At 41.0% G+C, this 27202-nt stretch overlaps 1 protein-coding gene across 10 annotated transcripts in view; it reads left to right on the top strand.

Annotated features, from left to right (window-relative positions):
• MRE11 (MRE11 homolog, double strand break repair nuclease) overlaps positions 1 to 27202 on the top strand; it is a 53884-nt gene that overhangs the window by 14086 nt on the left and 12596 nt on the right. For 8 of the 10 annotated variants that reach the window (XM_037889688.2, XM_037889683.2, XM_037889664.2 and 5 more), the window contains 6 exons: positions 437 to 563; positions 7936 to 8039; positions 17438 to 17611; positions 19949 to 20011; positions 22742 to 22964; positions 24471 to 24554. In XM_037889688.2, the coding sequence (XP_037745616.1) occupies positions 437 to 563; positions 7936 to 8039; positions 17438 to 17611; positions 19949 to 20011; positions 22742 to 22964; positions 24471 to 24554 (775 nt within the window). The remainder of the gene's footprint in view (positions 1 to 436; positions 564 to 7935; positions 8040 to 17437; positions 17612 to 19948; positions 20012 to 22741; positions 22965 to 24470; positions 24555 to 27202) is intronic. The other 2 variants (XM_037889679.2, XM_043529044.1) reach the window with 1 other exon arrangement.

Raw genomic sequence — 27202 nt, 5'->3', positions numbered from 1 at the left:
TCTGCTCATACACAATTTAAATTTTGTTTTGTTTTAAATCCCATCCTCACCGTACATGTACCCTGAGCCTTTTTGGCATAATCAATACTTTCCAGCAGTCAATTGTATGGGATTCCCATCAGTGCATGTCACGGCTCTTCCTTTATTGGTTGGTGGGATAGAAAGCGTTATCAGTTATTAAGGAATGTGATGATGTTCTTTACAGAGGCATACATGCTACCTTTGCCGCACTCCCAGACATAGGCGTGAGAGACTGGATTGGTAATTAAGTGTATGGTGTTAACATTAGCACGTGACTGGCTCATTGTTCAGACTTTTATTTAAAAAAATAAAAATAAAAGAGAGCGAGAAAGAAACTGATGCATCTTAGACTATTTGAAGTGCTTGGTTTCCTTGTTTCTATCCCAAATTTCATCTATTGACGTTCTCATTTTAGGTTGATTACAGTGGAGGTTTTGAACCATTCAGTATTCATCGTTTCAGTCAGAAGTTCATGGAAAGGACAGCTAATCCAAAGGACATTATACACTTTTTCAGGCATCGTGAACAAAAAGAGAAAAATGGTAAAAACAGAATTTGTCAGTTAAAAGTAACATGGGAATTTTATTTAACTTTTAAAACTAACATAGGGGTTCACTATCTGTGTAAAATATGTAATTAACAGAGACAGTATTACTATTTTCTTTACCATAGCACCTAGAACCTTAGTCAAGGACCAAGACTCTAACAATAGAAATCTGCAAGGACCCTTCCAAATCCATACAATTTTTGCAGGAGTATGTATTCTTTGTTTGTTGGTGTTCAGAGGAGCACCCTCTCTCAACAGTTTATAGAAAGTGACTTAAAGGCCTCAGAGGACCTTTCTGAACTGTGTGTTTAATGCTGTGCATGAAACTGCATCACAGTTGGGTTCTCAAAAAGTGAACAAATTAAGAGGTAGAGTAGCAGTTCTTATATGATTTTAAAAACATCCATAGGAGCTGTGAAAACTTTGGAGAGTTGGGTTTTTCAGTGATTTCTTTCCTTGAGACATGTCAACACATTTACCCATTTGACAAGGGATTTGTCCTGACTTCAGAACATCTGAGCACCACTGGGGGTAGGAAATAGCTTTATTATCCACATACAAACTTCCCTAACCCTTTATAGGTCAGTGCACACATGGAGGCTATCAGAGCTTTTTCTCTCTTCCCTTCCTGGCTACATCCATTTACTTAGTACATGTTCATCTAAAAGTTGTAGGAAAAATTTGCTGAGGTGTATTTGACATCTCTGAAAACCCAATAGCTAAATCTTTGCCTAAAATACCAGTCTGAAATGGTGCCATGTTTTTCTTTTTGGTTTTAGTAAGAATGAGAGTGCTTGATGTGGAATAGTGTGATCTATTTGCCTTGATCCATTACCAGAATATCCTATTCCAGGTGTCTTCTATCAGAGTGACAGGTTTCAGAGTAACAGCCGTGTTAGTCTGTATTCGCAAAAAGAAAAGGAGTACTTGTGGCACCTTAGAGACTAACCAATTTATTTGAGCATAAGCTTTCGTGAGCTACAGCTCACTTCGTCGGATGCATACTGTGGAAAATACAGAAGATGTTTGTTTTTATACACACAAATCATGAAAAAATGGGTGTGTGATCACTCTCCTTACAATGTGTATGATAATCAAGGTGGGCCATTTCCAGCACAAATCCAGGGTTTAACAAGAACGTCTGAGGAACAGTGGGGGGCGGGGGGGAGAGGAGGAATAAACAAGGGGAAATAGGTTACTTTTTATAATGACTCAACCACTCTCAGTCTCTATTCAAGCCTAAGTTAATTGTATCCAATTTGCAAATGAATTCCAATTCAACAGTCTCTTGCTGGAGTCCGGATTTGAAGTTTTTCTGTTGTAATATCGCAACTTTCATGTCTGTAATCGCGTGACCAGAGAGATTGAAGTGTTCTCCGACTGGTTTATGAATGTTATAATTCTTGACATCTGATTTGTGTCCATTTATTCTTTTACGTAGAGACTGTCCAGTTTGACCAATGTACATGGCAGAGGGGCATTGCTGGCACATGATGGCATATATCACATTGGTGGATGTGCAGGTGAACGAGCCTCTGATAGTGTGGCTGATGTGATTAGGCCCTGTGATGGTGTCCCCTGAATAGATATGTGGGCACAGTTGGCAACGGGCTTTGTTGCAAGGATAGGTTCCTGGGTTAGTTGTTCTGTTGTGTGGTATGTGGTTGCTGGTGAGTATTCGCTTCAGGTTGGGGGGCTGTCTGTAGGCAAGGACTGGCCTGTCTCCCAAGATTTGTGAGAGTGTTGGGTCATCCTTCAGGATAGGTTGTAGATCCTTGATAATGCGTTGGAGGGATTTTGGTTGGGGGCTGAAGGTGACAGCTAGTGGCGTTCTTTTATTTTCTTTGTTAGGCCTGTCCTGTAGTAGGTGACTTCTGGGAACTCTTCTGGCTCTATCAATCTGTTTCTTCACTTCTGCAGTTGTAGTTGTAAGACTGCTTGATAGAGATCTTGTAGGTGTTTGTCTCTGTCTGAGGGGTTGGAGCAAATGCGGTTGTATCGCAGAGCTTGGCTGTAGACAACGGATCGTGTGGTGTGGTCAGGGTGAAAGCTGGAGGCATGTAGGTAGGAATAGCTGTCAGTAGGTTTCCGGTATAGAGTGGTGTTTATGTGACCATCATTTATTAACACTGTAGTGTCCAGGAAGTGGATCTCTTGTGTGGACTGGACCATGCTGAGGTTGATGGTGGGATGGAAATTGTTGAAATCATGGTGGAATTCCTCAAGAGCTTCTTTTCCATGGGTCCAGATGATGAAGATGTCATCAATATAGCGCAAGTAGAGTAGGGGCGTTAGAGGACGAGAGCTGAGGAAGTGTTGTTCTAAGTCAGCCATAAAAATGTTGGCATACTGTGGGGCCATGCAGGTACCCATAGCAGTGCTGCTGATTTGAAGGTATACATTGTCCCCAAATGTAAAATAGTTATGGGTGACGACAAAGTCACAAAGTTCAGCCGCCAGGTTAGCCGTGACATTATCGGGGATAGTGTTCTTGACGGCTTGTAGTCCATCTTTGTGTGGAATGTTGGTGTAGAGGGCTTCTACATCCATAGTAGCCAGGATGGTGTTATCAGGAAGATCACCGATGGATTGTAGTTTCCTCAGGAAGTCAGTGGTGTCTCGAAGGTAGCTGGGAGTGCTGGTAGCGTAGGGCCTGAGGAGGGAGTCTACATAGCCAGACAATCCTGCTGTCAGGGAGTCAATGCCTGAGATGATGGGGCGCCCAGGATTTCCAGGTTTATGGATCTTGGGTAGTAGATAGAATATCCCAGGTCGGGGTTCCAGGGGTGTGTCTGTGCGGATTTGATCTTGTGCTTTTTCAGGGAGTTTCTTGAGCAAATGCTGTAGTTTCTTTTGGTAACTCTCAGTGGGATCAGAGGGTAATGGCTTGTAGAAAGTGGTGTTGGAGAGCTGCCGAGCAGCCTCTTGTTCTGGTTCCTTCCCCACTCTGAACTCTAGGGTACGGATGTGGGGACCTGCATGAAAACCTCCTAAGCTTACTTTTACCAGCTTAGGTTAAAACTTCCCCAAGGTACAAATTAATTTTACTCTTTGCCCTTGGAATTTCCACTGCCACCACCAAACTTTAACTGGGTTTACTGCGAAACGTAGTTTGGACACGTCTTTCCCCCAAAATCCTCCCAACCCTTGCACCCCACTTCCTGGGGAAGGTTTGGTAAAAATCCTCACCAATTTGCATAGGTGACCACAGACCCAAACCCTTGGATCTTAGAACAATGAAAAAGCATTCAGTTTTCTTACAAGAAGACTTTTAATAGAAGTAAAGGAATCACCTCTGTAAAATCAGGATGGTAGATACCTTACAGGGTAATTAGATTCAAAACATAGAGAATCCCTCCAGGCAAAACCTTAAGTTACAAAAAAGACACATAGACAGGGATATCAGAGTGTTCCTTCCATTAAAATAACAACCACTTGTCACAGTGAAAATCCTACTATGCCTAGAATTTTTAATACCTGGTTAATAGTTGTTGACAATTTAGTCCTAATAATGAATCTCTAATGGTCACTAATGAAGATATGGTTTGCGTAAGAACATGCTGTGCTGATCTAATGGACTGCTAATGTAGTACATTAGTGCTTTATAAGTAATTTAATTCCATTGACAGGTGTGTATACAGCGGCACTTGAACTAAGTTGAAAACATTATGCTTCATGATTAGTAAACACACTTAAAAAGCTGTTAACTAATTTTGAATTAGGTTACTGTTCTTCTGGGCAGGATTGTTTGATTTAATTGAGCACATAATTTATTTAAAAATCTTTACCTTATTAGTCTTTTGAAAGTACAAAATAGCTACTGTAAGCTTGATCACTTTGGGTTGAAGAACTTTTCACATGTCTGCTTAATAAGCAGCTCTACTTTGAAAAGTGAATGTAAAAATGGCATTGTGGGGTTCTGTGTTTGTGTCTCAGTGGCTTCTTTGCTTAATGCCTTTTTACACAAGGTTGGTGACTAGTAGAATTAATACAATTCATGACTCAGTACAGAATGAGGCACTTGACTTTGCATGTATAACAGATCTGATTGGAAGACACTACAGGTTCACTGTTGTTTCCAGGTGGATAAATGGTTCAGCAGGAGGTGAAGGGACACAGCTGGAGTTTTTACATCTCACCTCAAATGTAGATTTCCCATTACAAGGCTAGATCTGATGAGCGTATTCACATCGTGTATGAGTGCCAGAAGGGGGATAGGATTGGACAAGTGTTGTTGTAGTGTTTTCCAATGGAAAAGACCTGTTTGGGCTTATCCGATTACTCAGCTATAGTGGTGCTGAAGTAAGTGAGGTTGATTTAGTCCAGTGGTCTCCAAACTGGGGTGCACAAGATGATTGCAGGGGGTGTGCGGCAGCAGGAGCGCCGCTGGACGGCACGCCGCTGTTTTTTTTCTTCGGCAGCAGCTCTGCATGTCCGCGGCTGGTGTTCCCCTCCGGCGGCACGCCTGCGACAGGTCTTCTGGTCTTCACCATGGCGATGCGTGAGCCAAAAAGTTTGGAAACCACTGTTTAGTCCATGGTGTCTGTAGATGTTGATTCTTCTAGATCAGCTCAGATTTTTAGATTATAACTTCTGTGGGACGTGGATATAGTTGACTATATTTTTGCACAGAGCCTAGCACAATGAGGTTCTCGACAGGGGGGTAACTTTTGGGCATTACTGCAGTAATAAGATCTTGGTTGGCACCACTAGTAAAACTGAGTGCACGCTCTGGATCTTGTGTTTGGCTTGGAATTGGAAGTTGGACAGATGGATATTACGGATTTGCTGAGTGACCATTGTCCTTTTGGTTTGAAGTTAGTATAAACCTGTCCTCCAGGGACCTGTTTTTGAAGGTCTTCCTCAAGTCTGATGGAACCAGTGAACTTCCAGGACAGCTTTGATAGAGAATATTGATTAGCCAACTGATCGCTTTATCAGTGCTTTGGTGGGACTTCATAATGTTCCACTAATGGTGAGGTGGCCGTGAATGCCCTCTTTGAGAAGGAAGGCAACACAGGTCACCATGGTTTACAGGTGATGTCTTGTGTAGGATGTTCATATTACTTTGTGGATGAACTTGCTAGCTGTTGAAGGCCAGCAGAGAGATACTGGCTGTACTGTTGGTGGAATTTGCCAGTACTGTATTTTTCTATGGAGGAGTTGTTGTGTACCCTCTGCTCAAGAAACCAAGTCTTGACTTGGGGCTTGGATGAATGCTAGCTGGCTGCCACTTGATCTGGGTAAGACAGAGATAATATACATGACTTGTGGGAAGTAGTCCAAAGAGTTTGCAAAGAATAATTTGGCACCTTTTGCTGAAGGATTGTAACCACCATTTGCAGTATAGGTGCATATTTAAATATATTACTAGGTCCTGGACTTTTGGATGCTCAAGGTGTGATTGTGGCCAAGATTACTTTTTCCTTCTACAGGTGAGTCGCATCATACGCACATTTAATTTAAGTGAATTCAACTATACACGCTCGGCCAAAAAAAAAGAAAAATAACAAGATACCTGTAAATAGTGTGGGCAGTTCTGCCCACCATTCCACTCAATGAGCGTATGCCCCGGAGTGAGCGTAAGATGGGAGACATGAATCTGCTGTTCCCTCAGTCAGTCTCAGTTCCCACGTGCCTTTCGTAGGGTGAGCATCTCGCCGCGCTGAGTGTGATTCTAATGTTTAAAGATACATATTTTTCGTACAACATGGCCCCTAAATGCAAGCCAACTACTTCATCTGGTGCTCAACCGAAGAAACAGCGATCTGTTCCAACGCTGGAACACCACCACCCTCCTAGTGAAAAAGTTTTTCCTAATATCCTACCTAAACCTCCCGCACTGCAACTTGAGACCATTACTCTTTGTTCTGTCATCTGCTACCACTTGAGAACAGTATAGATCCATCCTCTTTGGAACCCCCTTTCAGGTAGTGGAAAGCAGCTATCAAATCCCCCTTCAAATGTCCTCCTGCTGCATTTGAAATCGGCAAAGGCATTTGAGCTTTAGCTCCTTGAGTATAAGAGAGGGAGCTGCTGACATGGTGTTCTCCATGAGGGGCCTTTGATTTTGGAATTTGCCCTCCTTTTGATCTGCCAAAGCCCAGTTTTTGTTGCTCAGTCCCTCTCTTCTTCCAGGCATTTAGGGGGGTTGGAGGGATTTTATTATTATGCCTGCTACAGATGGAATTCTGTTTGGGCATATTTGTATATTTATTATTGGAGTAGAATGAGCAGTCAGGGTATTTATTGTGGAAAATTTAAGTTATAGAAGAACTCCTAGACTGGTGGCCAGTGCTGTTGCAGGAGTCTTATTTTCAACAATGACAGGTTTCAGAATAACAGCCATGTGAGTCTGTATTCACAAAAAGAAAAGGAGTACTTGTGGCACCTTAGAGACTAACCAATTCATTTGAGCATAAGCTTTCATGAGCTACAGCTCACTTCATCGGGTGCATCCGATGAAGTGAGCTGTAGCTCACGAAAGCTTATGCTCAAATAAATTGGTTGGTTAATTGTATCCAATTTGCAAATTAATTCCAATTCAGCAGTCTCTCGTTGGAGTCTGTTTCTGAAGTTTTTCTGTTGTAATATCGCAACTTTCATGTCTGTAATTGAGTGACCAGAGACACTGAAGTGTTCTCCGACTGGTTTATGAATGTTATAATTCTTGACATCTGATTTGTGTCCATTTATTCTTTTACGTAGAGACTGTCCAGTTTGACCAATGTACATGGCAAAGGGGCATTGTTGGCACATTACAACAGAAAAACTTCAGAAACAGACTCCAACGAGAGACTGCTGAATTGGAATTAATTTGCAAATTGGATACAATTAACTTAGGCTTGAATAGAGACTGAGAGTGGTTGAGTCATTATAAAAAGTAACCTATTTCCCCTTGTTTATTTCCCCCCCCCCCCCCCCCCCCCCCCGACTGTTCCTCAGACGTTCTTGTTAAACCCTGGATTTGTGCTGGAAATGGCCCACCTTGATTATCATACACATTGTAAGGAGAGTGATCACTTTAGATAAGCTATGACCAGCAGGACAGTGGGGTGGGGGGAGAGAAATCCTTTTGTAGTGATAAACACCCATTTTTTTTCATGGTCTGTGTGTATAAAAACATCCTCACTGTATTTTCCACTTTATGCATCCAATGAAGTGAGCTGAAGCTCACGAAAGCTTATGCTCAAATAAAGTGGTTAGTCTCTAAGGTGCCACAGGTACTCTTTTTCTATTTTCAACGTTTCAATTTTTATTACCTTTTGTATTATAATGAATCAGGGTGATGTTAGTAGCTTTTAACACCTAAATTGATGTATGAAGACAAAAATAGGTTCTTATTTTAATATATATCTCTTTTCTAGAAGATGAGATTAATTTTGAAAAGCTCACTCGAAGACCTGCTTCGGAGGGAACAACCCTGAGAGTGGAAGACCTTGTGAAGCAATATTTCCAGACAGCAGAGCAGGTAACTTCATTGTTGTGTTTTTAAGTCCTGGGTGCATTTATGAAATCACACATTTGATTGCTATGGTGATAGGGTTTTTTTCCTGTGGAGGTTTGACAGAGCTCTGTCCTTTGTGCCCCTTCTTGTCTCGCTCTACATCTTATCTTTGGGTAATCTCGTCTGCAAACACAAATTCAGTTACCCTCTCTGTACTGAAAACTCACTTGTCTTTCTGTCCAAACTGAAATATCTGCTCTCTCTCTGACATCTCCTCCTCATGGATGTCTGGCCATCAGCTCAAGCTCCACATGGCTTAAGCTGAGCTCCTAAACTCTCCCTCCCGCCCCTCAACTTCCTTTCTTGATCACTGTGGACAGTGCCAGCATCCTGCATGTCACTCAGGTCTATAACCTGGGTGTCCTGTTTGACTCAGATCTCGCTCTCTACATGCTCATGTACAGGCTTAGCGTCTCTAAGATATACGCTTTCTAATCCATCCACACAGCTAAAATTCTTGTCCAGGCTCTTATCATCAATATCTTTCTCTTTGGTCTTGACAAATGCAGTCTTGTCTTACTCAGTCAAAATGATGCTACTGAGATCATTTTCCAAGTCTGTTGCTTTGACCATGTTGCCCCTCTGTTTGCATCCCTCCACTGGCTCCCCACCCTTCTCTGTTGCATCAAGCATAAGCTGCTTATCTTAATTTTCAAGGCCCTTCATGGTCTATCCCCATCATACCTATCATCTCTTATTGGCTATTGAGATGTTAACTCTCTCTCGCTTCAGATCAGACTGTGGCACCAACCTCTATCTCCCACTTTGTGCTTTCTCTCATGCTTGGGAGGAGCTCCCAGTCAACATCCACAAAACTAACAACTTATCCTCCTTCAAAAACCTCCTCAAAATTCTCCTTTGCCAGGATGCCAACAAAAAACTTGACAACAATTAGTCACTGTGTTGAGCCTATCATGCTGACTAGTATTGGCTCGTTGTTTCTTTGTATTCTGTCTATATCCGTCTCTTGTCTTATACTTAGATTGTAAGCTCTTTGGGGCAGAGACTGTCGTTTTTTGTTTGTTGGTTCATAGGTCCCTAAGTGCTACTGTAATATATTCATATTCTTTTCTCTCTCTCTCTCTCCCTCTCCTCTCTTCCCCCATCTAAGCCACATGAAATGAGTATAAATTGTAGGGTTGTCGTGCGGTTTAACAAAATTAATCATGTGATTAAACAATAATAGAATACACTTAAGTTGATATTTTTGGATGTTTTCTGCATTTTCAAATATACTGATTTCAATTACAACACAGAATACAAAGTCTACAGTGCTCACTTTATTTATTTTTGATTACAAATATTCGCACTGTAAAAAAACAAAAGAAATAATATTTTTCAATTCATCTAATACAAGTACTGTAGTGCAGTCTCTTTATCATGAAAGTTGAACTTACAAATGTAGAATTGTGTAAACAAACAAACAACAACAAAAAAAAACCAAAATGCATTCAAAAATAAAACAATGTAAAGTTTTAGAGCCTGCAAGTCCACTCAGTCCTACTTTTTGTTCAGCCAATCACTCAGACAAACAAGTTTGTTTACATTTGCAGGAGATAATGCTGCCCACTTCTTGTTTACAATGTCACCTGAAAGTAAGAACAGGCATTCTCATGGCACTGTTGTAGCCAGCGTCGCAAGATATTTATGTGGCTGATGCGCTAAAGATTCGTATGTCCCTTCATGCTTCAACTACCATTCCAGGAGACATGCGTCCATGCTGATGACTGGTTCTGCTCAATAACAATCCAAAGCAGTGCAGTCCAATGCTTGTTCCTTTTCTTTATCTGAGTCAGATGCCACAAGTAGAAGGTTGATTTTCTTTTTTGTTGGTTCTGTAGTTTACGCATCAGAGTCTTTTAAGACTTCTAAAAGCATGCTTCACACCTTGTCCCTCTCCGATTCTGAGTGGCACTTCAGATTCTTAAACCTTGGGGTGAGTGCTATAGCTATCTTTTAGAAATCTCACATTGGTACCTTCTTTGTGTTTTGTCAAATCTGCAGTGAAAGTGTTCTTAAAATGAATAACGTGCTGGGAATCATCCTAGACTGCTATAACATGAAATATATGGCAGAATGCGGGTAAAACAGAGCAGGGGACATACAATTCTCCCCCAAGGAGTTCAGTCAGAAATTTAATTAACTCATTATTTTTTTAACAAGCGTAATCAGCATGGAAGCATGTCCTCTGGAATGGTGGCCGAAGGGGCATATGATTGTTTAGCATATCTGGCATGTAAATACCTTGCAGTGCCGTTTACAAAAGTGCAATTCAAATGCCTGTTCTCACTTTCTGGTGACGTAAATAAGAAGAGGGCAGAATTATCTCCTGTAAATGTAAACAAACTTGTTTGACTTAGCGATTGGCTGAACAAGAAGTAGGACTGAGTGGACTTGTAGGCTCTGAAGTTTTACATTGTTTTGGTTTTGAGTGCAGTTACGTAACAAAAAAAAAAAATCTACATTTGTAAATTGTACTTCCATGACAAAGAGATTGCAGTACCGTACTTGTATGAGGTGAATTGAAAAATACTATTTCTTTTGTTTATCATTTTTACAGTGCAAATATTTGTAATCAAAAATAATATACACTTTGATTTCAGTTACAACACAGAATACAATATATATGAAAATGTAGAAAAACATCCAAAATATTTAATAAATTTCAATTGGTATTCTATTGTTTAACATTGATTAATCACGATTAATCGTGGTTTTAATTTTTTTGAGTTAATCGCGTGAGTTAACTGTGATTAATCAACAGCCCTAATAATATCCACTTTGGATTCAACATTTTTTGAACTAACTAAATATTAAGAATGTACTCTAAATTAGGCATAATCAAGCTAATCACTTTACCAGATTTTGAAAAAAAATAACATGGTTAATAAAGCCGCTTTTATTCCCCTTCGCTCAAGTCCAAACTATAAGTTGCATTAGGTCAGAAACTCTTATTATGGGTATGTCTACACTACGAAATTAGGTAGAATTTATAGAAGTCGTTTTTTTAGAAATCGGTTTTATATAGTCGATTGTGTATGTCCCCACACAAAATGCTCTAAGTGCATTAAGTGCAGTAACTTGGCGGAGTGCTTCCACAGTACCGAGGCTAGCGTCGATTTCCGGAGCGTTGCATTGTGGGTAGCTATCCCACAGTTCCCGCAGTTTCCGCCGTCCGTTGGAATTCTGGGTTGAGATCCCAATGCCTGATTGGGCAAAAACATTGTCGCGGGTGGTTCTGGGTGCATGTCGTCAGGCCCTCCCTCCGTGAAAGCAATGGCAGACAATCGTTTCGCGCCTTTTTTCCTGAGTTACCTGTGCAGACGCCATACCACGGCAAGCATGGAGCCTGCTCAGCTCACTGTCACCGTACGTCTCCTGGGTGCTGGCAGACGCAGTACCGCATTGCTACACAGCAGCAGCTCATTGCCTTGTGGCAGCAGACGGTGCAATAGGCCTGATAACCATCGTCATCATGTCTGAGGTGCTCCTGGCCGCCTCGGTAAGATCGGTCAGGAGGGCCTGGGCAGACATGGGCACAGGGACTGAAATAGGAGTGACTCGACCAGGTCATTCTCTTTAGTCCTTCCAGCAGTCCTATTGTACCATCTTCTGGCGAGCAGCCAGGAGATGAGTATGGCTAGTAGTCCTATTGCACCGTCTGCTGCCAGCCAAAGATGTAAAAGATAGATGGAATAGATCAAAACAAGAAATAGACCAGATTTGTTTTGTATTCATGTGCTCCCCCCTCCTTTCCTCCCTCCCTCTGTGATATCAACGGCCAACAATCGTTTTGGTGAGGTCTGTCAGGGGCACTTTTAAAAGTTTAATGGAGATTCAGTCCTGCCTGAAATACCGGGGGGAGGGGTAGCTCAGTGGGTTGAGCATTGGGTTGAGCATTGGCCTGCTAAACTCAAGGTTTTGAGTTCAATCTTGAGGGGGCCATTCTGTGTGACAGTTTTTTTTTTTTTTTTCTCCTTGATGTAAAGCCACCCCCTTTTGTTGATTTTAATTCCCTGTAAGCCAACCCTGTAAGCCATGTCGTCAGTCGCCCCTCCCTCCGTCAGACAATCGTTCCGCACCTTTTTTCTATGCAGACGCCATACCCCGGCAAGCACGGAGCCTGCTCAGATCACTTTGGCAGTTAGGAGCACATTAAACACCATCCGCATTATCCAGCAGTATATGCAGCACCAGAACCTGGCAAAGTGAAACCGGGCGAGTAGGCGACGTCAGCGCGGTGACGAGAGTGATGAGGACATGGACACAGACTTCTCTCAAAGCACGGGCCCTGGCAATGTGGGAATCATGGTGCTAATGGGGCAGGTTCATGCCATGGAACGCCGATTCTGGGCCCGGGAAACAAGCACAGACTAGTGGGACCGCATAGTGTTGCAGATCTGAGACGATACCCACTGGTTGCGAAACTTTCGCATGCATAAGGGCACTTTCATGGAACTTCGTGACTTGCTTTCCCCTTCGCGGAGGCGCAAGAATACCAAGATGAGAGCAGCCCTCACAGTTGAGAATGAGTGGCAATATCCCTGTGGAAGCTTGCAACGCCAGACAGCTACCGGTCAGTCGGGAATCAATTTGGAGTGGGCAAATCTACTGTGGGGGTTGCTGTGATGCAAGTAGCCAACGCAATCAAAGATCTGCTGATATCAGTGGTAGTGACCCTGGGAAATGTGCAGGTCATAGTGGTTGGCTTTGCTGCAATGGGATTCCCTAACTGTGGTGGGGCCATAGAAGGAACCCATCTCCCTATCTTGGCACCGGAGCACCAAGCCGGCGAGTACATAAACTGCAAAGGGTACTTTTCAATAGTGCTGCAAGCACTGGTGGATCACAAGGGACGTTTCACCAACATCAACGTGGGATGGCCTGGAAAGGTACATGACGCTCGCATCTTCAGGAACTCTGGTCTGTTTCAAAAGCTGCAGGAAGGGACTTTCTTCCCAGACCAGAAAATAACCGTTGGGGATGTTGAAATGCCTATAGTTATCTTTAAGGACCCAGCCTACCCCTTAATGCCCTGGCTCATGAAGCCATACAGGCAGCCTGGACAGTAGTCAGGAGCTGTTCAACTGCAGGCTGAGCAAGTGCAGAATGGTGGTAAATGTGCATTTGGATGTTTAAAAGCGCGCTGGCGCAGTTTACTGACTCACTTAGACCTCAGCGAAACCAATATTCCCATTGTTATTACTGCTTGCTGTGTGCTCCACAATATCTGTGAGAGTAAGGGGCAGACAAAAGAGCACAGGAGGGCACAGTGCGCATCAGAGAAGCTTTGAAAATCGGTTTCATGACTGGCCAGACTACGGTGTGAAAGTTCTGTTTGTTTCTCCTTGATGGAAACCCCCCTCCCCTGCCCTTGGTTCACTCTACTTCCCTGTAAGCTAACCACCCTCCCCTCCCCACTTCGATCACCACTTGCAGAGGCAATAAAGTCATTGTTGCTTCACATTCATGCATTCTTTATTAATTCATCACACAAATAGGGGGATAACTGCCAAGGTAGCCCAGGAAGGGTGGTGGAGGAGGAAAGCACTGGGTGGGGTGGTGGAGGAGGGAAGGACAAGGCCACACAGCACTTTATAAAAGTTTAAAACTTATTGAATGCCAGCCTTCTGTTGCTTGGGCAATCCTCTGAGGTGGAGTGGCTGGAGGCCCCCCCACCGCGTTCTTGGGCGTCTGGGTGAGGAGGCTACGGAACTTGGGGAGGAGAGCGGTTGGTTACACAGGGGCTGTAGCGGTGGTCTGTGCTCCAGCTGCCTTTTCTGCAGCTCAACTATATGCTGGAGCATATTAGTTTGATTCTCCAGCAGCCTCTGCATTGAATCCTGTCTTCTCTCATCACGCTGCCGCCACCTATCAGCTTCAGCCCTCTCTTCAGCCTGCCACCTCTCTTCTCGGTCATTTTGTGCTTTCCTGCACTCTGACATTGTCTGCCTCCACGCATTCGTCTGTGCTCTGTCAGTGTGGGAGGACAGCATGAGCTCAGAGAACATTTCATCGCGAGTGCGGTTTTTTTCGCCTTCTAATCTTCACTAGCCTCTGGGAAGGAGAAGATTCTGTGATCCTTGAAACACATGCAGCTGGTGGAGAGAAAAAAAGGGACAGTGGTATTTAAAAAGACACATTTTATAGAACAATGGGTACACACTTGTTCATGGTAAACCTTGCTGTTAACATTACATACATAGCAAGTGCTTTTTGTTACAAGGTCGCATTTTGCCTCCCCCCACCGCGTGGCTCCCCCCTCCCCATGGCTAACAGCGGGGAACATTTCTGTTCAGCCACAGGCAAACAGCCCAGCAGGAACGGGCACCTTTGAATGTCCCCTTAAGAAAAGCACCCTATTTCAACCAGGTGACCATGAATGATACCACTCTCCTGAGGATAACACAGAGAGATAAAGAACGGATGTTGTTTGAATGCCAGCAAACATACGCTGCAATGTTTTGTTCTGCAATGATTCCCGACTACGTGCTACTGGCCTGGCGTGGTAAAGTGTCCTACCATGGTGGACGGAATAAGGCTGCCTGCCCCAGAAACCTTTTGCAAAGGCTTTGGGAGTACATCCAGGAGAGCTTTATGGAGATGTCCCTGGAGGATTTCCGCTCCATCCCCAGACACGTTAACAGACTTTTCCAGTAGCTGTACTGGCTGTGAATGCCAAGGCGAATTAATCATTAAACACGTTTGCTTTTAAACCATGTACACTATTTAAAAAGGTACACTCACCAGAGGTCCCTTCTCCGCCTGGCGGGTCTGGGAGGCAGCCTTGGGTGGGTTCGGGGGGTATTGGCTCCAGGTCCAGGGTGAGAAACAGTTCCTGGCTGTCGGGAAAACTGGTTTCTCCGCTTGCTTGCTGTGAGCTATCTACAACCTCATCATCATCATCTTCCTCATTCCCCAGACCTGCTTTCGTGTTGTCTCCCTCTCCATTGAAGGAGTCAAAGCACACGGTTGGGGTAGTGGTGGCTCAACCCCCTAAAATGGCATGCAGCTCATAGAAGCAGCATGTTTGGGGCTCTGACCTGGAGCGGCCATTTGCCTCTCTGGTTTTCTGGTAGGCTTGCCTCAGCTCCTTAAGTTTCACGTGGCACTGCTTTGGGTCCCTGTTATGGCCTCTGTCCTTCATGTCCTGGGAGATTTTGACAAATGTTTTGGCATTTCGAAAACTGGAACGGAGTTCTGATAGTACGGATTCCTCTCCCCATACAGTGATCAGATCCCGTACCTCCCATTCGGTCCATGCTGGAGCTCTTTTGCAATTCTGGGACTCCATCATGGTCACCTCTGCTGATGAGCTCTGCACTCACCTGTAGCTTGCCACCCTGGCCAAACAGGAAATGAGATTCAAAAGTTCGCGGGCCTTTTCCTGTCTACCTGGCCAGTGCATCTCAGTTGAGAGTGCTGTCCAGAGCGGTCACAATGGAGCACTCTGGGATAGCTCCCGGAGGCCAATACCATCTAATTGCATCCACAGTACCACAAATTTGACCTGGCAAGGCCGATTTCAGCGCTGATCCCCTTGTCGGGGGTTGAGTAAAGAAATCGATTTTAAGAGCCCTTTAAGTCGGGGAAAAAAAGGGCTTTGTTGTGTGGACGGGTGCAGGGTTAAATCGATTTAACACTGCTAAATTCGACCTCAACTCCTAGTGTAGACCAGGGCTAAGATGCTAATGCTTTACACTTTCTATTTTCAGATGACATTGATGTGTATAAAACTTAGGAAAATAGTTGCACTGATGTGAATATGAGTAAGAGTTGGCAGGATTAGGCCCATATGTCCTGATTCTATGAAATGCTGAGGAGTTTGCAGGACTTGGGTCTTTAGAGACTCCCAGTGGTGTTAATTCAAGTAGGCACAGGGTACTCTCTCAAAATGTTATGAAATGAAAGAAAAAGGATTCGTTATTCTGCATTTATCACAGTGTTGGAAGTTTTTAATGTCCTGTTATAACAGCTTGCTATTGCATTAGTTTTCTTTAATTACAGTAATAGCTTTTCCATTTTGTGACAGAATTCCTGTTCATACAGTTATATACGAATTTACTGACTGTCAAAAATAATACTTCCTTAAAAAAAAAAAAGACAGTTCTACGTGTAATGCTGGTGCATTTGCTTCATGGGGACTAAAGCTAACAGTTAATTTTAATGAAAAAAAAAAATCCTTTTTAGCTAAGTGTATTTAATTTAACTGTTTCTCAGGAGAAAAGGCTCCACTGCTTCTGACATAACTCTTTTTATAAAATAGCACCTTAAGGGACAGCTGGAAGATTGGAAAATAAATTAAGTATATATAATGTTCCCGAGTAAGAGTGTTAGTGCTGCATTATCACAGACTAAAGAGAGCATGCTTATTCAAATGTCAGTATCCTTGCTTGGGAATAAGTATCTTGCTTTGAAGATCTGGCTACTCTGAAAAAAAAATATTGCAAAATAACATTAGTAATTTCTACATTTTGGTTTAATCAACAGCTGTAGCACTATCCTGGCATGACATAACTAGTAGGAATTACTATTGGTTACAGAAATTACAAACTTCCAGTGTTAGGAGCTATTGATCATTCAGAACACAATATTACCTGTCCTATAATTTTTACTGCTTTCTCGATGAAATAACTTTAATATAAATATAATAGATTCTGCTTTATAGAAATCCTAAGAATAACCGCTTCCGGTTAATGGAAACATATTGCCAGGAACCAATCTGTCCCATTAATATTAATGTTAATAGGATTCGGATATTAACCACAGGTATGCCACTTAGTAGCAACTTTTTTAGAGGAGAGGTCGATCCTATAATTAACTTTCAGGCTCTGAACATGTGCAGCTAAATGCTTCTGCTGTGTGCCATGGCTTCCAAAGGCATGGACCTAACTCTCATCAATAAAGTTTGTGTGCTGGAGGCCCTACAAAAGCACTGTGCTAAGCAAGTAAGAGTGGCTGAAAGGTTTGATATCTCCAAAGTCCATTGATTCTTGCATTCAGAACAGCCATAACATTATCACTTCCTCCATTTAAATGATTCATTTGTGAGATGTATTTTACTCTTTTCTTCCATCACTAATCATAATGCTTTTTAGCTTAATTGATCCTTAATTTGTTTTACATAATACATTAATCCTTTAATGCTAGAGGTTCTTGACTAGAAAGAATCTCCTGTTAGCTTTTCCTGATGTTATCCAATTCTTTGACTAACATCTTAAAATATTTTTGGGTATTTCTCTTTTCTGAAGAATAATATGACTGTAATACTCTGGGATATATATTGCTGTTTGAGGGAAGTTTTTGTCTTGGTTTTTGTTTTTGTTTTAACCTTTCCCCCCCTCCCTCTCTATCGCTTACAGAAAGTACAGCTTTCACTCTTGACTGAAAGAGGCATGGGTGAAGCAGTGCAGGAATTTGTTGACAAAGAAGAGAAAGATGCTATAGAAGAGTTGGTGAAATTTCAATTAGAAAAAACTCAGAGGTTTCTTAAGGAACGTCACACCGATGCAGAGGAGGCAAAAATAGATGAGGAGGTTAGTACTAAATTACTCAGTCCTTCTGGTTAGGAGAAGCCTAGGTTGTAGCTCAAGATTGTGGTTTATTGACAGCTTTGTGAGTATTTTGAAGCTTGCACAACACCTGCCTCTAGCCAGTCCCCTCAGTGGTTCACATTCATGAGCACACACAAAAATTAAATATATTACTTAAAAGCTGCTTAATCTGTTTTTAAAATTGTATCTTTTAATTTGATATGTTGCTTCCTATTTCATCTTAGTGAATCATAATAGGATCTTACGTGTACACAGTCTGTCAGTTTTTAAGTATATGTGGCCTACAAGTTAAGCTCTGCACAAACTCTGACTGAGATAACATACATACTGGCACGTATTGGTAGATACAAATGTTTAGTTTGCCTTTTAAGACTTGGGACCAAATTGACCACTGATGTTTATCAGTCATCTTTGGATTGCACTTGCTCATGCCAATGGTGAATTTGTCCATTGGTTAAAACAGTAGCAGCTTGATGACTAGTTTGAATTTAAACTTTTTACTGTAAACAGAGCAGTGGGTCTAGATGTATATTCTGTGATGCAAGTTTTCTCTTTCCATTTTTTCCTTTCTCTCTTTCACCTCCTACTTACCTTCACTTTTATTTTTCCTCTTTATTCCTGACCTCTACCCATGCTTTCTCTGGGGTCTACTGTATTTCTTCATATCCCACTACCTCTCATTGCTCTATTGCCCATTCTCTGTTACTTTTACACTTTGCCCATGTTGTGACCGTTGAGCTTACAGACTTACTTCTTACAGCTGAGTTCACAATTCAAGTATGTAAAAGTTCATAAGATGTTACAATAGCATATAATAATAAATGTTGATAGGAAAAGGTAGGAAAGGAAGACCGAATAACTGAATTAGCTTTAACAAAAAGGCTAAGTTGATATAATTTAAAGACTGTGTTAAAATTATGCTTGCTAACAACAGGAGATGTGGAGCCAGAAGTTAATGAGCCAAAACTGGTGTACCACATATTAGCCCTAATTAGTAGATTAAAATAACAAGGGGATGGGCAATTCTACCCTTTTTGGATCCTTAAACGAAAGAGATTTTGTGGGGAATGAAAAAAGAAAAACTGGAGGGAAAAACAAACAGAAGCTACAGCAACAGAGTTTCACCATCATGGCTGCTACCCCCTGTGTTTTCTGGGACCCCAGGCCTTCATTATCATGGTCCTGAAAGGTGTCCTGACCAAAACAGGACAAAGAAAGAGGAACTCAGATGACATCACCACCTCTACCAGCTCCAGCTGAAAGCCAAACACTATGTGGGATAACATTTATTACCATCTTTAACATTCTAAAAGACTGTCAAACAATGGGGCTTTTTTCCTTCTAAAAACAGTCTACAGCTGAAGGGAAATAGAACAAGAGATGCTGTTAAAATGGAATACTTTACATTTCAGTTGCTTTAACTGTTTTCCCTTCTTTTTTGTGTCTTTAATAAAAAGGTAAAAGGATTTTTAATAGTGTATTTGTCATGGTGCTAAACAAGCTGAGGTCTCTGTATCTTAAGGCCCAGACCTTGTTTAACATTGTTTAATGTTAGATAGTGACTATGTTATGTTAATGCCTTTTGCCTGTATATTCCATCTAAAGTAATGCATCTCCTTTCCTTTCTACCCCATATCAAGCACGTTTTCAGCCAGTGCTGAGCTTTATTGCACTGGCTCACATCCCATGAAATGTGAGATTCATGGGCTGCATGCAGCGTTGGCCTCCCTTCCTCCTATGGATTTTGAACATGTTATTGGGCATCCTTTGTTCTCACGCTAGATCGAATGTGAGAAGAGCACCAACCCCATGATTTTTTCTGCAGATGCCCGTTGCTGGCATGCTCTACTATCTAATGGTGCCAATAAGTAGTGGTGGGGCTGCAGACCTACGTCGAGCCTTCAATCTCTGGTGGTGATTTCTTTTTTACTAGGAGTGGACTAGATTAAACTATTCTACATTACTTAATGATTTTTTATTTTGCTTCTCAAAAAGAGGTGTCTCTATATCTCTTGTGTATTCTGGACTCATCCTATTACAAACATATCTCAAATGTATTGTTTGCACCTGGTAATATAATTGTTGCTCTTTAAGTCAGAAAAGCCTTCCTGGCAAAGCGTTGAATAGTGATAATACCATTCTATTTCTGTTCAAAACAAATCCAGTAAAATAACAGACGTTCATTTGATTTCTCTAAAAATCTAAGTTCACCACTAAGCTATTAAAACAGGAACACTTTTCTTGGAATTTTTGTGTCTTCAGGTATTGTACAGTCCAGACTATTAATTTGGTCTTATATTTTATATTACTGTGATCTAGGTGCGAAAATTTAGGGAGACCAGAAAAGAAAATATTGAAGAGGAAGAGGAAGAAGTTCGTGAGGTAATTCCCCTAAAACAGAAATGTAGGGTGTAGAATATGTGTCTTTATTGATATTGCATGAGTGGAGTACTGTCGTCTTCTATTAATGTATAATAAAATAAATAATAGATACATTCTGTATCACCCAGGCCTAATTGTTCAAGAAGGATGAGAGAATTCTATGGCAAGTTTTGTTGATTTCTGTGAAAAAGAGAGATCCCACAAGGTCTTGTGTGGGATGCAGAATTGCAAATCACCTGAAAATATCCTTGTGTATGATACGCCCTCAAAGTCACAGCATGCTTCTGGTTTAAAAGTCAAACAAAAAACATTCTGAATCTGGATGTCTGGTTTACAGTTCTCTTTAGATTACAAATAACAAATTTCGTTGTTTTTCTCTACATTATAAAGTCACTACAGTTTATTTTTAAAAGGTAAAAATCCCAGATTATATCACTATTCATCTGGGTGAAAACAAACAGTTTCATTGTAGAAGACACAAGAACGTGTCAGTAAATTGCAGAATAACTAATCGACTATCAAAAATTATGCAAATCGTAAAGAAATTCAAACATAGATATCCACTTTGCTATGTATAATTTACTTATGTGGACTCTCTTCCTGGTACATAATTGTGGGACATAATCCCACGCATAAAACCTATATTAAGACTCCTAATAAGTGAAGTCCCAGAATCTATTAAATTGACCTTTATGTAAGTGGTTTTGCAATTACTGTAGATTTTTTTGTATGACAAAAGGATACCGGTTTTCTGTTCTGTCTTTTGGCAGCAGCCTCGTGCTGTATATCTAGGGAGACATGTTGAAGCACAGAATGTAGTCAAAAGTCCAGAGTAAAGTATTTAATAGTCCATTTATGCAGGGTATATTTATGAGAGACAGAGCACAAAATAAATGGCCTAACTGGAGCTATTGCCCAGTCATCCATATGACTGGTATCATTTGGATGACTGGGCAGCCATTTGGGAGACAGCTCTACCAAAAAAACCAACCTCGGATCCATAAGATTTAGACAAGCAATTGCATATTTCCAACCCAAAGTTAGCAGTGCCTGAGCAGTCCCAGAAGCAGTGAATTAATGTCCCTATTGATGAACTACATTTCAGGCAGATGTCTGAATCTAATGTTCATAGTGTTTGTAGTCAGGTTGGTCCCAGAATATGAATAATTTAAAAAAAGAACGAGTAGATTTCCTGATTTTTTTTTTTCTTTATTCCAGTGTGTGGGAGCATGTAATGGATTTGGGTTGTTTTTTTCTGAGGTGGTCCATTCTGGAGTATGGGAGGTGAAGGAGAGAGTTCCTCAATTTTTCTTCAGTCCTTCTGCAAAGCTGTTCAGAATCTAATGTCCATTTATCTATAAGAAGGAAAATGTCTACTTGAGCAATGTATATTTGGGTTCACCACCATAGAATTATATGTGACTGGCAACCTCTAGGCGTGTCAAAATCAGCGCTTAGTTTTCAGCAAGCCGGGGTGTAAATCTCCATACTAGGCTGTCATGTGCTAAAAGTTCCCTCGTATGTGCTTTGATCTATCCTGCTTTGAAACAGGAGTAAAGGGCACTAAAAGTTCCCCGGTGCAAGGCAGTAGGGTCCACACAGATACTTAGTGTGTGGCAGGCTGGTGTGGGGTACATTTATACCGCAGCTTGCCGTTAACTAAAGTTTTTGTGTAGACAAGTCCTTTCAATAAGCAGTGCTGAACTGTAGCTGTAAAGCTGTGTTTCAGGTTAGTGAGGTGAAAATTACAAATACTACCTAGTCAGGAGGCCCTTTTACCTCAGATGGTTCAAATTTATAGTGTAGATGGGAAGTTAGTTATGTTCTTATGCCCTGGACTGTCTCTGGATCAAATTTTCAAAACTGCCTAAATGACTTAGGCTCCTAAGTCCCAGTGAAAGTCAGTAAGGGACTTAAAGTCCCTTAATTATAACAACAACAACAATAGCACGTATGTCCTCTGTATGGTTAAACTATGATTTAAGTTCATGTCTAAACTACAAATGGGAATATGGACCAGGGGATCACTGTGCAGACAGGGGCTTGTGGAAATCTAGAAACGCCAAATTCACTTCCAGCCTGGTTCTTCTCATTTAATGACTTCAGTGGATTTACATTGGTGTAAGTGAAAGCAGAATAGAACCCTTAATCTTTTTAAGAAAGAAAAAAAGAAATAAATGTTAACAGTCCACTCATTCATAAACCCCATTAATCTTTATACCAGATGGCAGTTCCCTTTCTTTGTATCTTCACTTCTCCTCCAAACTGTTTTCGCTCTCATTTGTTTTTTAAATCACAGTCCTTGGGTTGTAGAAACTGCTCAGTTGTTTAAATACTTTTTCCCCTTTTCCTTTATTAAGCCTTAATGACCCATCTTTCATAAGCAGTTTTTGCTAAGTTAATGGAAGAATATGCATGTTGCCTCTTGGAGAAAGCTGTTTTCTCTGTTGTAAGTTGGCTGACTTGTTAGTCCATTTCACAATTTGTTGTAACAGTAGTTTTTTCAGACTTCTTTGAATGGGAGTGAAGCATTTTGTAAACAATCATGACTTAGTGTACAAATTGGGACTGCATCAAAATGATTAGAAAAGAGACATCTATTTTCTGACTGATTTACATTACCATTGAAGTTGGCCCTAAATCTGAGTTCTTATAAACACGTCACCACTATGATTTCAACCCTTGTGCATTTTACTATTAACACTAAATATTCTGTATCGTTTCTTTCAGGCTATGACCAGGGCTAGAGCTCACAGATCCCATGAGGCTGCTCTTGCCTCTGGCTCTAGTGATGATGATCTTATGGATATTGGAATATCAGAACAAAAAAACGATGATTCAGATGCTGGCACCTCTGCGTCATTCAGCAGAGGAAGAGGTCGAGGAAGGGGTCAGGCAAGAGGTGGAAGAGGGCAAGTCTCAACATCAAGAGGAGCCTCTCGAAGGGGAAGAGGTCCGTAGTTTCTTACATTCCTTGTATTGCAATTATTAGCAGTTTACCCTTGTAAAAAAAAAAAAAAAAAAAGCCTTTTTTGTAATGCTCCCATGAAATGCCCTATTGGCTTGTTGTTTAATTAGGTTCCCGATGTAATAATCTTATTATTGCCAGCGTTTTTGGCACCAGTTGCTGCAGTAATTTGCCACCTTACAAAGGTTAAGTTAAAATATTCAGGTTTTGACAAGAGGAAAAAATACCATGCTCCTATGCTGCAGTAGTTATCGCAGTTTCTTGGGGAAGCCCCATGAAGAGAGATGTATGTCTATTCTTTTGTATTAAAATTAGGCAATACCTCTGCTGGCTGGTGTTTGTATTATGATAGCTTCCAACATGGGCTAGGTGCTGACCATGTGCAGAAGGTAGTCTCTTCCCCCAAGGGCTTGTAAAACCAGTAGTCCTTCCCAAGGCTTAGAAAACTTGTCTTAATCAGGGAAGTGGGAGGGCTTGCTTTTTTTTTTTTTTTTTAACCAAAAATATCAAACCACCTCCTGGTCTGGTTGTAATTGATTGTGCCCTTTAATGAGTTACAGTCCTTGTTGTTAACGCCTTTAATAAAAATTTTTTCTTTTTAAAGTATCCAATTCTGCAGATGGATCAGCTAGCCAAGACTCCCACTGACTTCAGTGGGCCCAGCATGTTTGTAGGGGGACTAGAAGATCTGACAGCAAGATCAAGGCCTATGAATTCAAATTAAGACTGGGCACTTCAAAAATAAATTGGTTATGGAAACCACTAATGGGAAAATGTGCCCAATGTACTGTCAAGAAAGGGAATGAGTTTTTGGCCATGGGGTAGACACTATGTCAAAAGCTAAATCATGCTCTCATTTTTATCCACTTTCTAGGCGGAAGAGTATGAATTGTGATAAAGATGAATGGTGTTTATTAAATTTCTTACTCGGCCCCCTAATATTCTTGTTGATTATTGGTATCAATCACTGCAATGTGTTGTATATGTTCTGTAGGCTCTTCCTTATAAACCATTAAAGAAATGAAAATGGGCTGTAAATATTACTGAATTGGTGTTCCACTGAAAAAAGCAGTGTAGCTGGGGGTAGCGTTGATGTGGCTCAGGCTAGCCACCCGAGTACATACACAGAGTTTCTGGGGGGGGCGTAGGGGTTGTACTCAAGCGGCTAGCCCAAGCCTCCAACAATGCTATCCCCGCAGTACAAACCCACCCAGACACCCTGGGTATGTATTCAGGTAGCTAGCCTGAGCTGCCACCTCTGCTATCGCCAGCTACGCTGATATTTTCTGCTCTCTAGTTCATGCAGAGCTAGTGAGTGTCTGTCTGTCTGATCTGGAAAGCACTTTCCTGGCTACAGTGTAGACGTACCCTTAGTTATGGACTTTTGATGCTTGTTTTTTAGAATTTCATAATTAACAGAAAAAATGCAGAGTGCTAAATATTGATTTTTTTTAAAAAAAATTTGTGTGTGTTTGTGTATTATCCTTACAGGAAACACTAGCCAAGAACAGTCTAATAGCAGTAGAAGTTACAAGCCTGTGTCTACTCCTACCAAGAATATGTCTATCATAGATGGTATGTTCAGAATAGTGTGTTATTTTCACATGCCCTCTAAAATTGCTATCACTTTGCAGAATGCCATAATGAAATTAAGAAGTTTATGATGCAGTCTTTATTTCCAGTAGATAAAACTCAGCCATCGCGTGGAGCTTAGTTTGCCTTTATTAAGTAGGGAGGTGAACTGTTAGTGAGGTTTAGTCCAGCTAACTTCTTTTCCTGCCCCATCTCTTACCTATTATTTTAAGAAGATTAATTAATGGGGTTAATTGGTCTGCCGCTCTCTACTTTACCAGCTGATGAGTTCAGGTTGTTTCAAGAACTTCCCCCTTCAGATGCAAAATGTATCCAGAAGAGTGTCTTTGTCGAATCCTCCCAAATTGTGTGACCCAAACTGATTGGCTAGTTCTGGATTTGTGATGAAGCCTTCTCTTAGAGAAGGGGACAAGCCTGGCATGGAGCGAGAGGTGTCTATTCAGGTCATGGTGGGTGAAACAAAATACTGTGAGAGAGTGAGCATGACACAAGTAATTTAGGAATCCAAAGGATGCAATTGCCACTAGGACCAGTGAGTGCAAATAAATAACACAGTTAGGCACTAACAGTAAGCAACAACTTTTGCAACAAAAGAATTTTTTGTAGAGACCATGACAGATAAAATGCTATGTTTAGAGACCCTGGGCTGGATCCTGCTCTGATCTATTGATTCTGTTACATCAATATAAATCTGGAGAAACTCGATAAAGAAAATGGTAAACTTAGATTTACCCAGTGTCATTCAGATCATTATTGGCACCCCTTAGAAACAAAGTGCTATAAAACGCATTTTTCAGTTGCAGTTTTAAAAATTTTCTGTCTCGGGATCTCTGAAATTATTACACTGGGTTAGTAATCTTCAAAATCTCATCATTAAAAAGTTTGGGATCCTATAAAAAGACCAGTTTAAAATTGCAGACTGGCTGGCTTCTTTATGCAGATGTTAGTTTTTAAAGTCATCTTTTAAAATACATTAGCACCTGTCCTTATAAAACTTGATGCACAACCTCTGCATCTTGGAAGTATATTGGATTTATACTGTATTTTTTTTACTTATATTAATAAAAACATTATTTTCAATTTTCCCTTGTACCTCCTCTCTTGTGCTCACTTTATTATAAGTATTCAGTTGGAGTATATCATGTGGAACAGAAAAATTAATACCAGACATTCTGACGTTGTTGTTGTTATTATTATTATTACCACCTTCGTGCACATGAATGCAAATGAACCACTGTAGTCTCCAAAATTACCACTTTCAAAGTCTCTTTTAATTCAAGGATGTTTAACTCGATGATATCTGAAGATTAGCTGTGAAAAGAAGTGGCTGATAATTCATTAAAATATCCTTTGTCTCATCTGCATCACTGCCCAAGTAAAGGCTAGTTTCATTGTTTGAGCATCACTCAGAAATGAACTGGATTTTATAGGATCAGTTTAGCACAAAGTGAACGTATTCATTTTATTTGAAATTACTACTGATTTCCATTTTATATTTTAAACAGGACCACAGCACAAGTGGGGTTTTTTTATGGAGTCCTTTAGAATTTAATAATAGCGCTGCCCCGAATCCTGCAAGCTGATCCATAAGGCTGGGTCCTAATATCTTCCCGGAGTCCTAATGAAGTCAGTGGGGCTCTCAATTATTATGGGCTTGCACGAGCGCATTACACTGTAGGATCAAGGTCTAGGTTTCTTCTGAATCGCTGTCACAACTTGTGCATGTTTGAGTACTTTAGTCTAAAACTAATATTTTTGGGAAGTATTTTTTTAAAAAACTCCTATTTTGCAGACATATTAGACAACTTTCCATTGGCTAGGCAGTACATGCTAAAAATCTTTTAATAAACATCTACATTTCTTGTGAAAGTTATACATGCTCTTGGGTAAAAACATGACTGATTTTTGAAGTTGGTCGTGTCAAAAATGGAAAATTTTAATTCTTTCCAGACTTGAAGTGCTGAAAATGTAGTCTCTCTTGAACTAACTGTATGACAGTGATAGAAAACTCTAACTTTTCATAACAAGATGTTTTCATGTCTGTCTGATTTTTACTTTAGATAATTGGAACACCTTCAGAGGTCTGGCTCTGAGGCGGTCAAATTAAATTGTTAAATTAGAAATATAGTAGGAGAGCAAGCTGACAATAAAACGTTCTGCTGGCATGCATTGCTTAAGTACAGGCCACTTTAATTCTGGTGTATCTCGCTGTGGCAAATTGTTTTCCGGGAGCCACTGGAATACCAGGCCTTACTGGAGATTTAGCTTATCAACATTGCACAGAAATTAAGAAACTTGCTTTTGCCACAGAGCCAAAGCATTGTCCAAAAACACAAATGACTTGATAGAGCCAGTGTTTTCAAATCCAGTTTAAAAGGCTGATTTGGGGCAACTTTTGAGAATTTAAAACTGTAGTGGATGCACTTAAAGACAGTAGTTTCTTAATTTGAAAACGAATCTGCCTATGAGTTGGGAATCCAAGCATGCACTTTGGCGAATAAGTTTTTCAGAACAAAGCATTATTAATTTAGCAGTGTTGAACCGCTTCAAAACCTGAGTACTATACCAGTGAGGCACTGCTCACAGATATCTGTAAAAGAACGCAGCAAGTTTTCTACTTGCAGTTTAAA

The sequence above is a fragment of the Chelonia mydas genome, chromosome 1 (genome assembly GCF_015237465.2).
Source record: "Chelonia mydas isolate rCheMyd1 chromosome 1, rCheMyd1.pri.v2, whole genome shotgun sequence".
Classification (NCBI taxonomy): Eukaryota; Metazoa; Chordata; order Testudines; family Cheloniidae; genus Chelonia; species Chelonia mydas.
The sequence above is the reverse complement of the archived record's forward strand: the minus strand, read 5'-3'. Positions and strand labels throughout refer to the sequence as shown.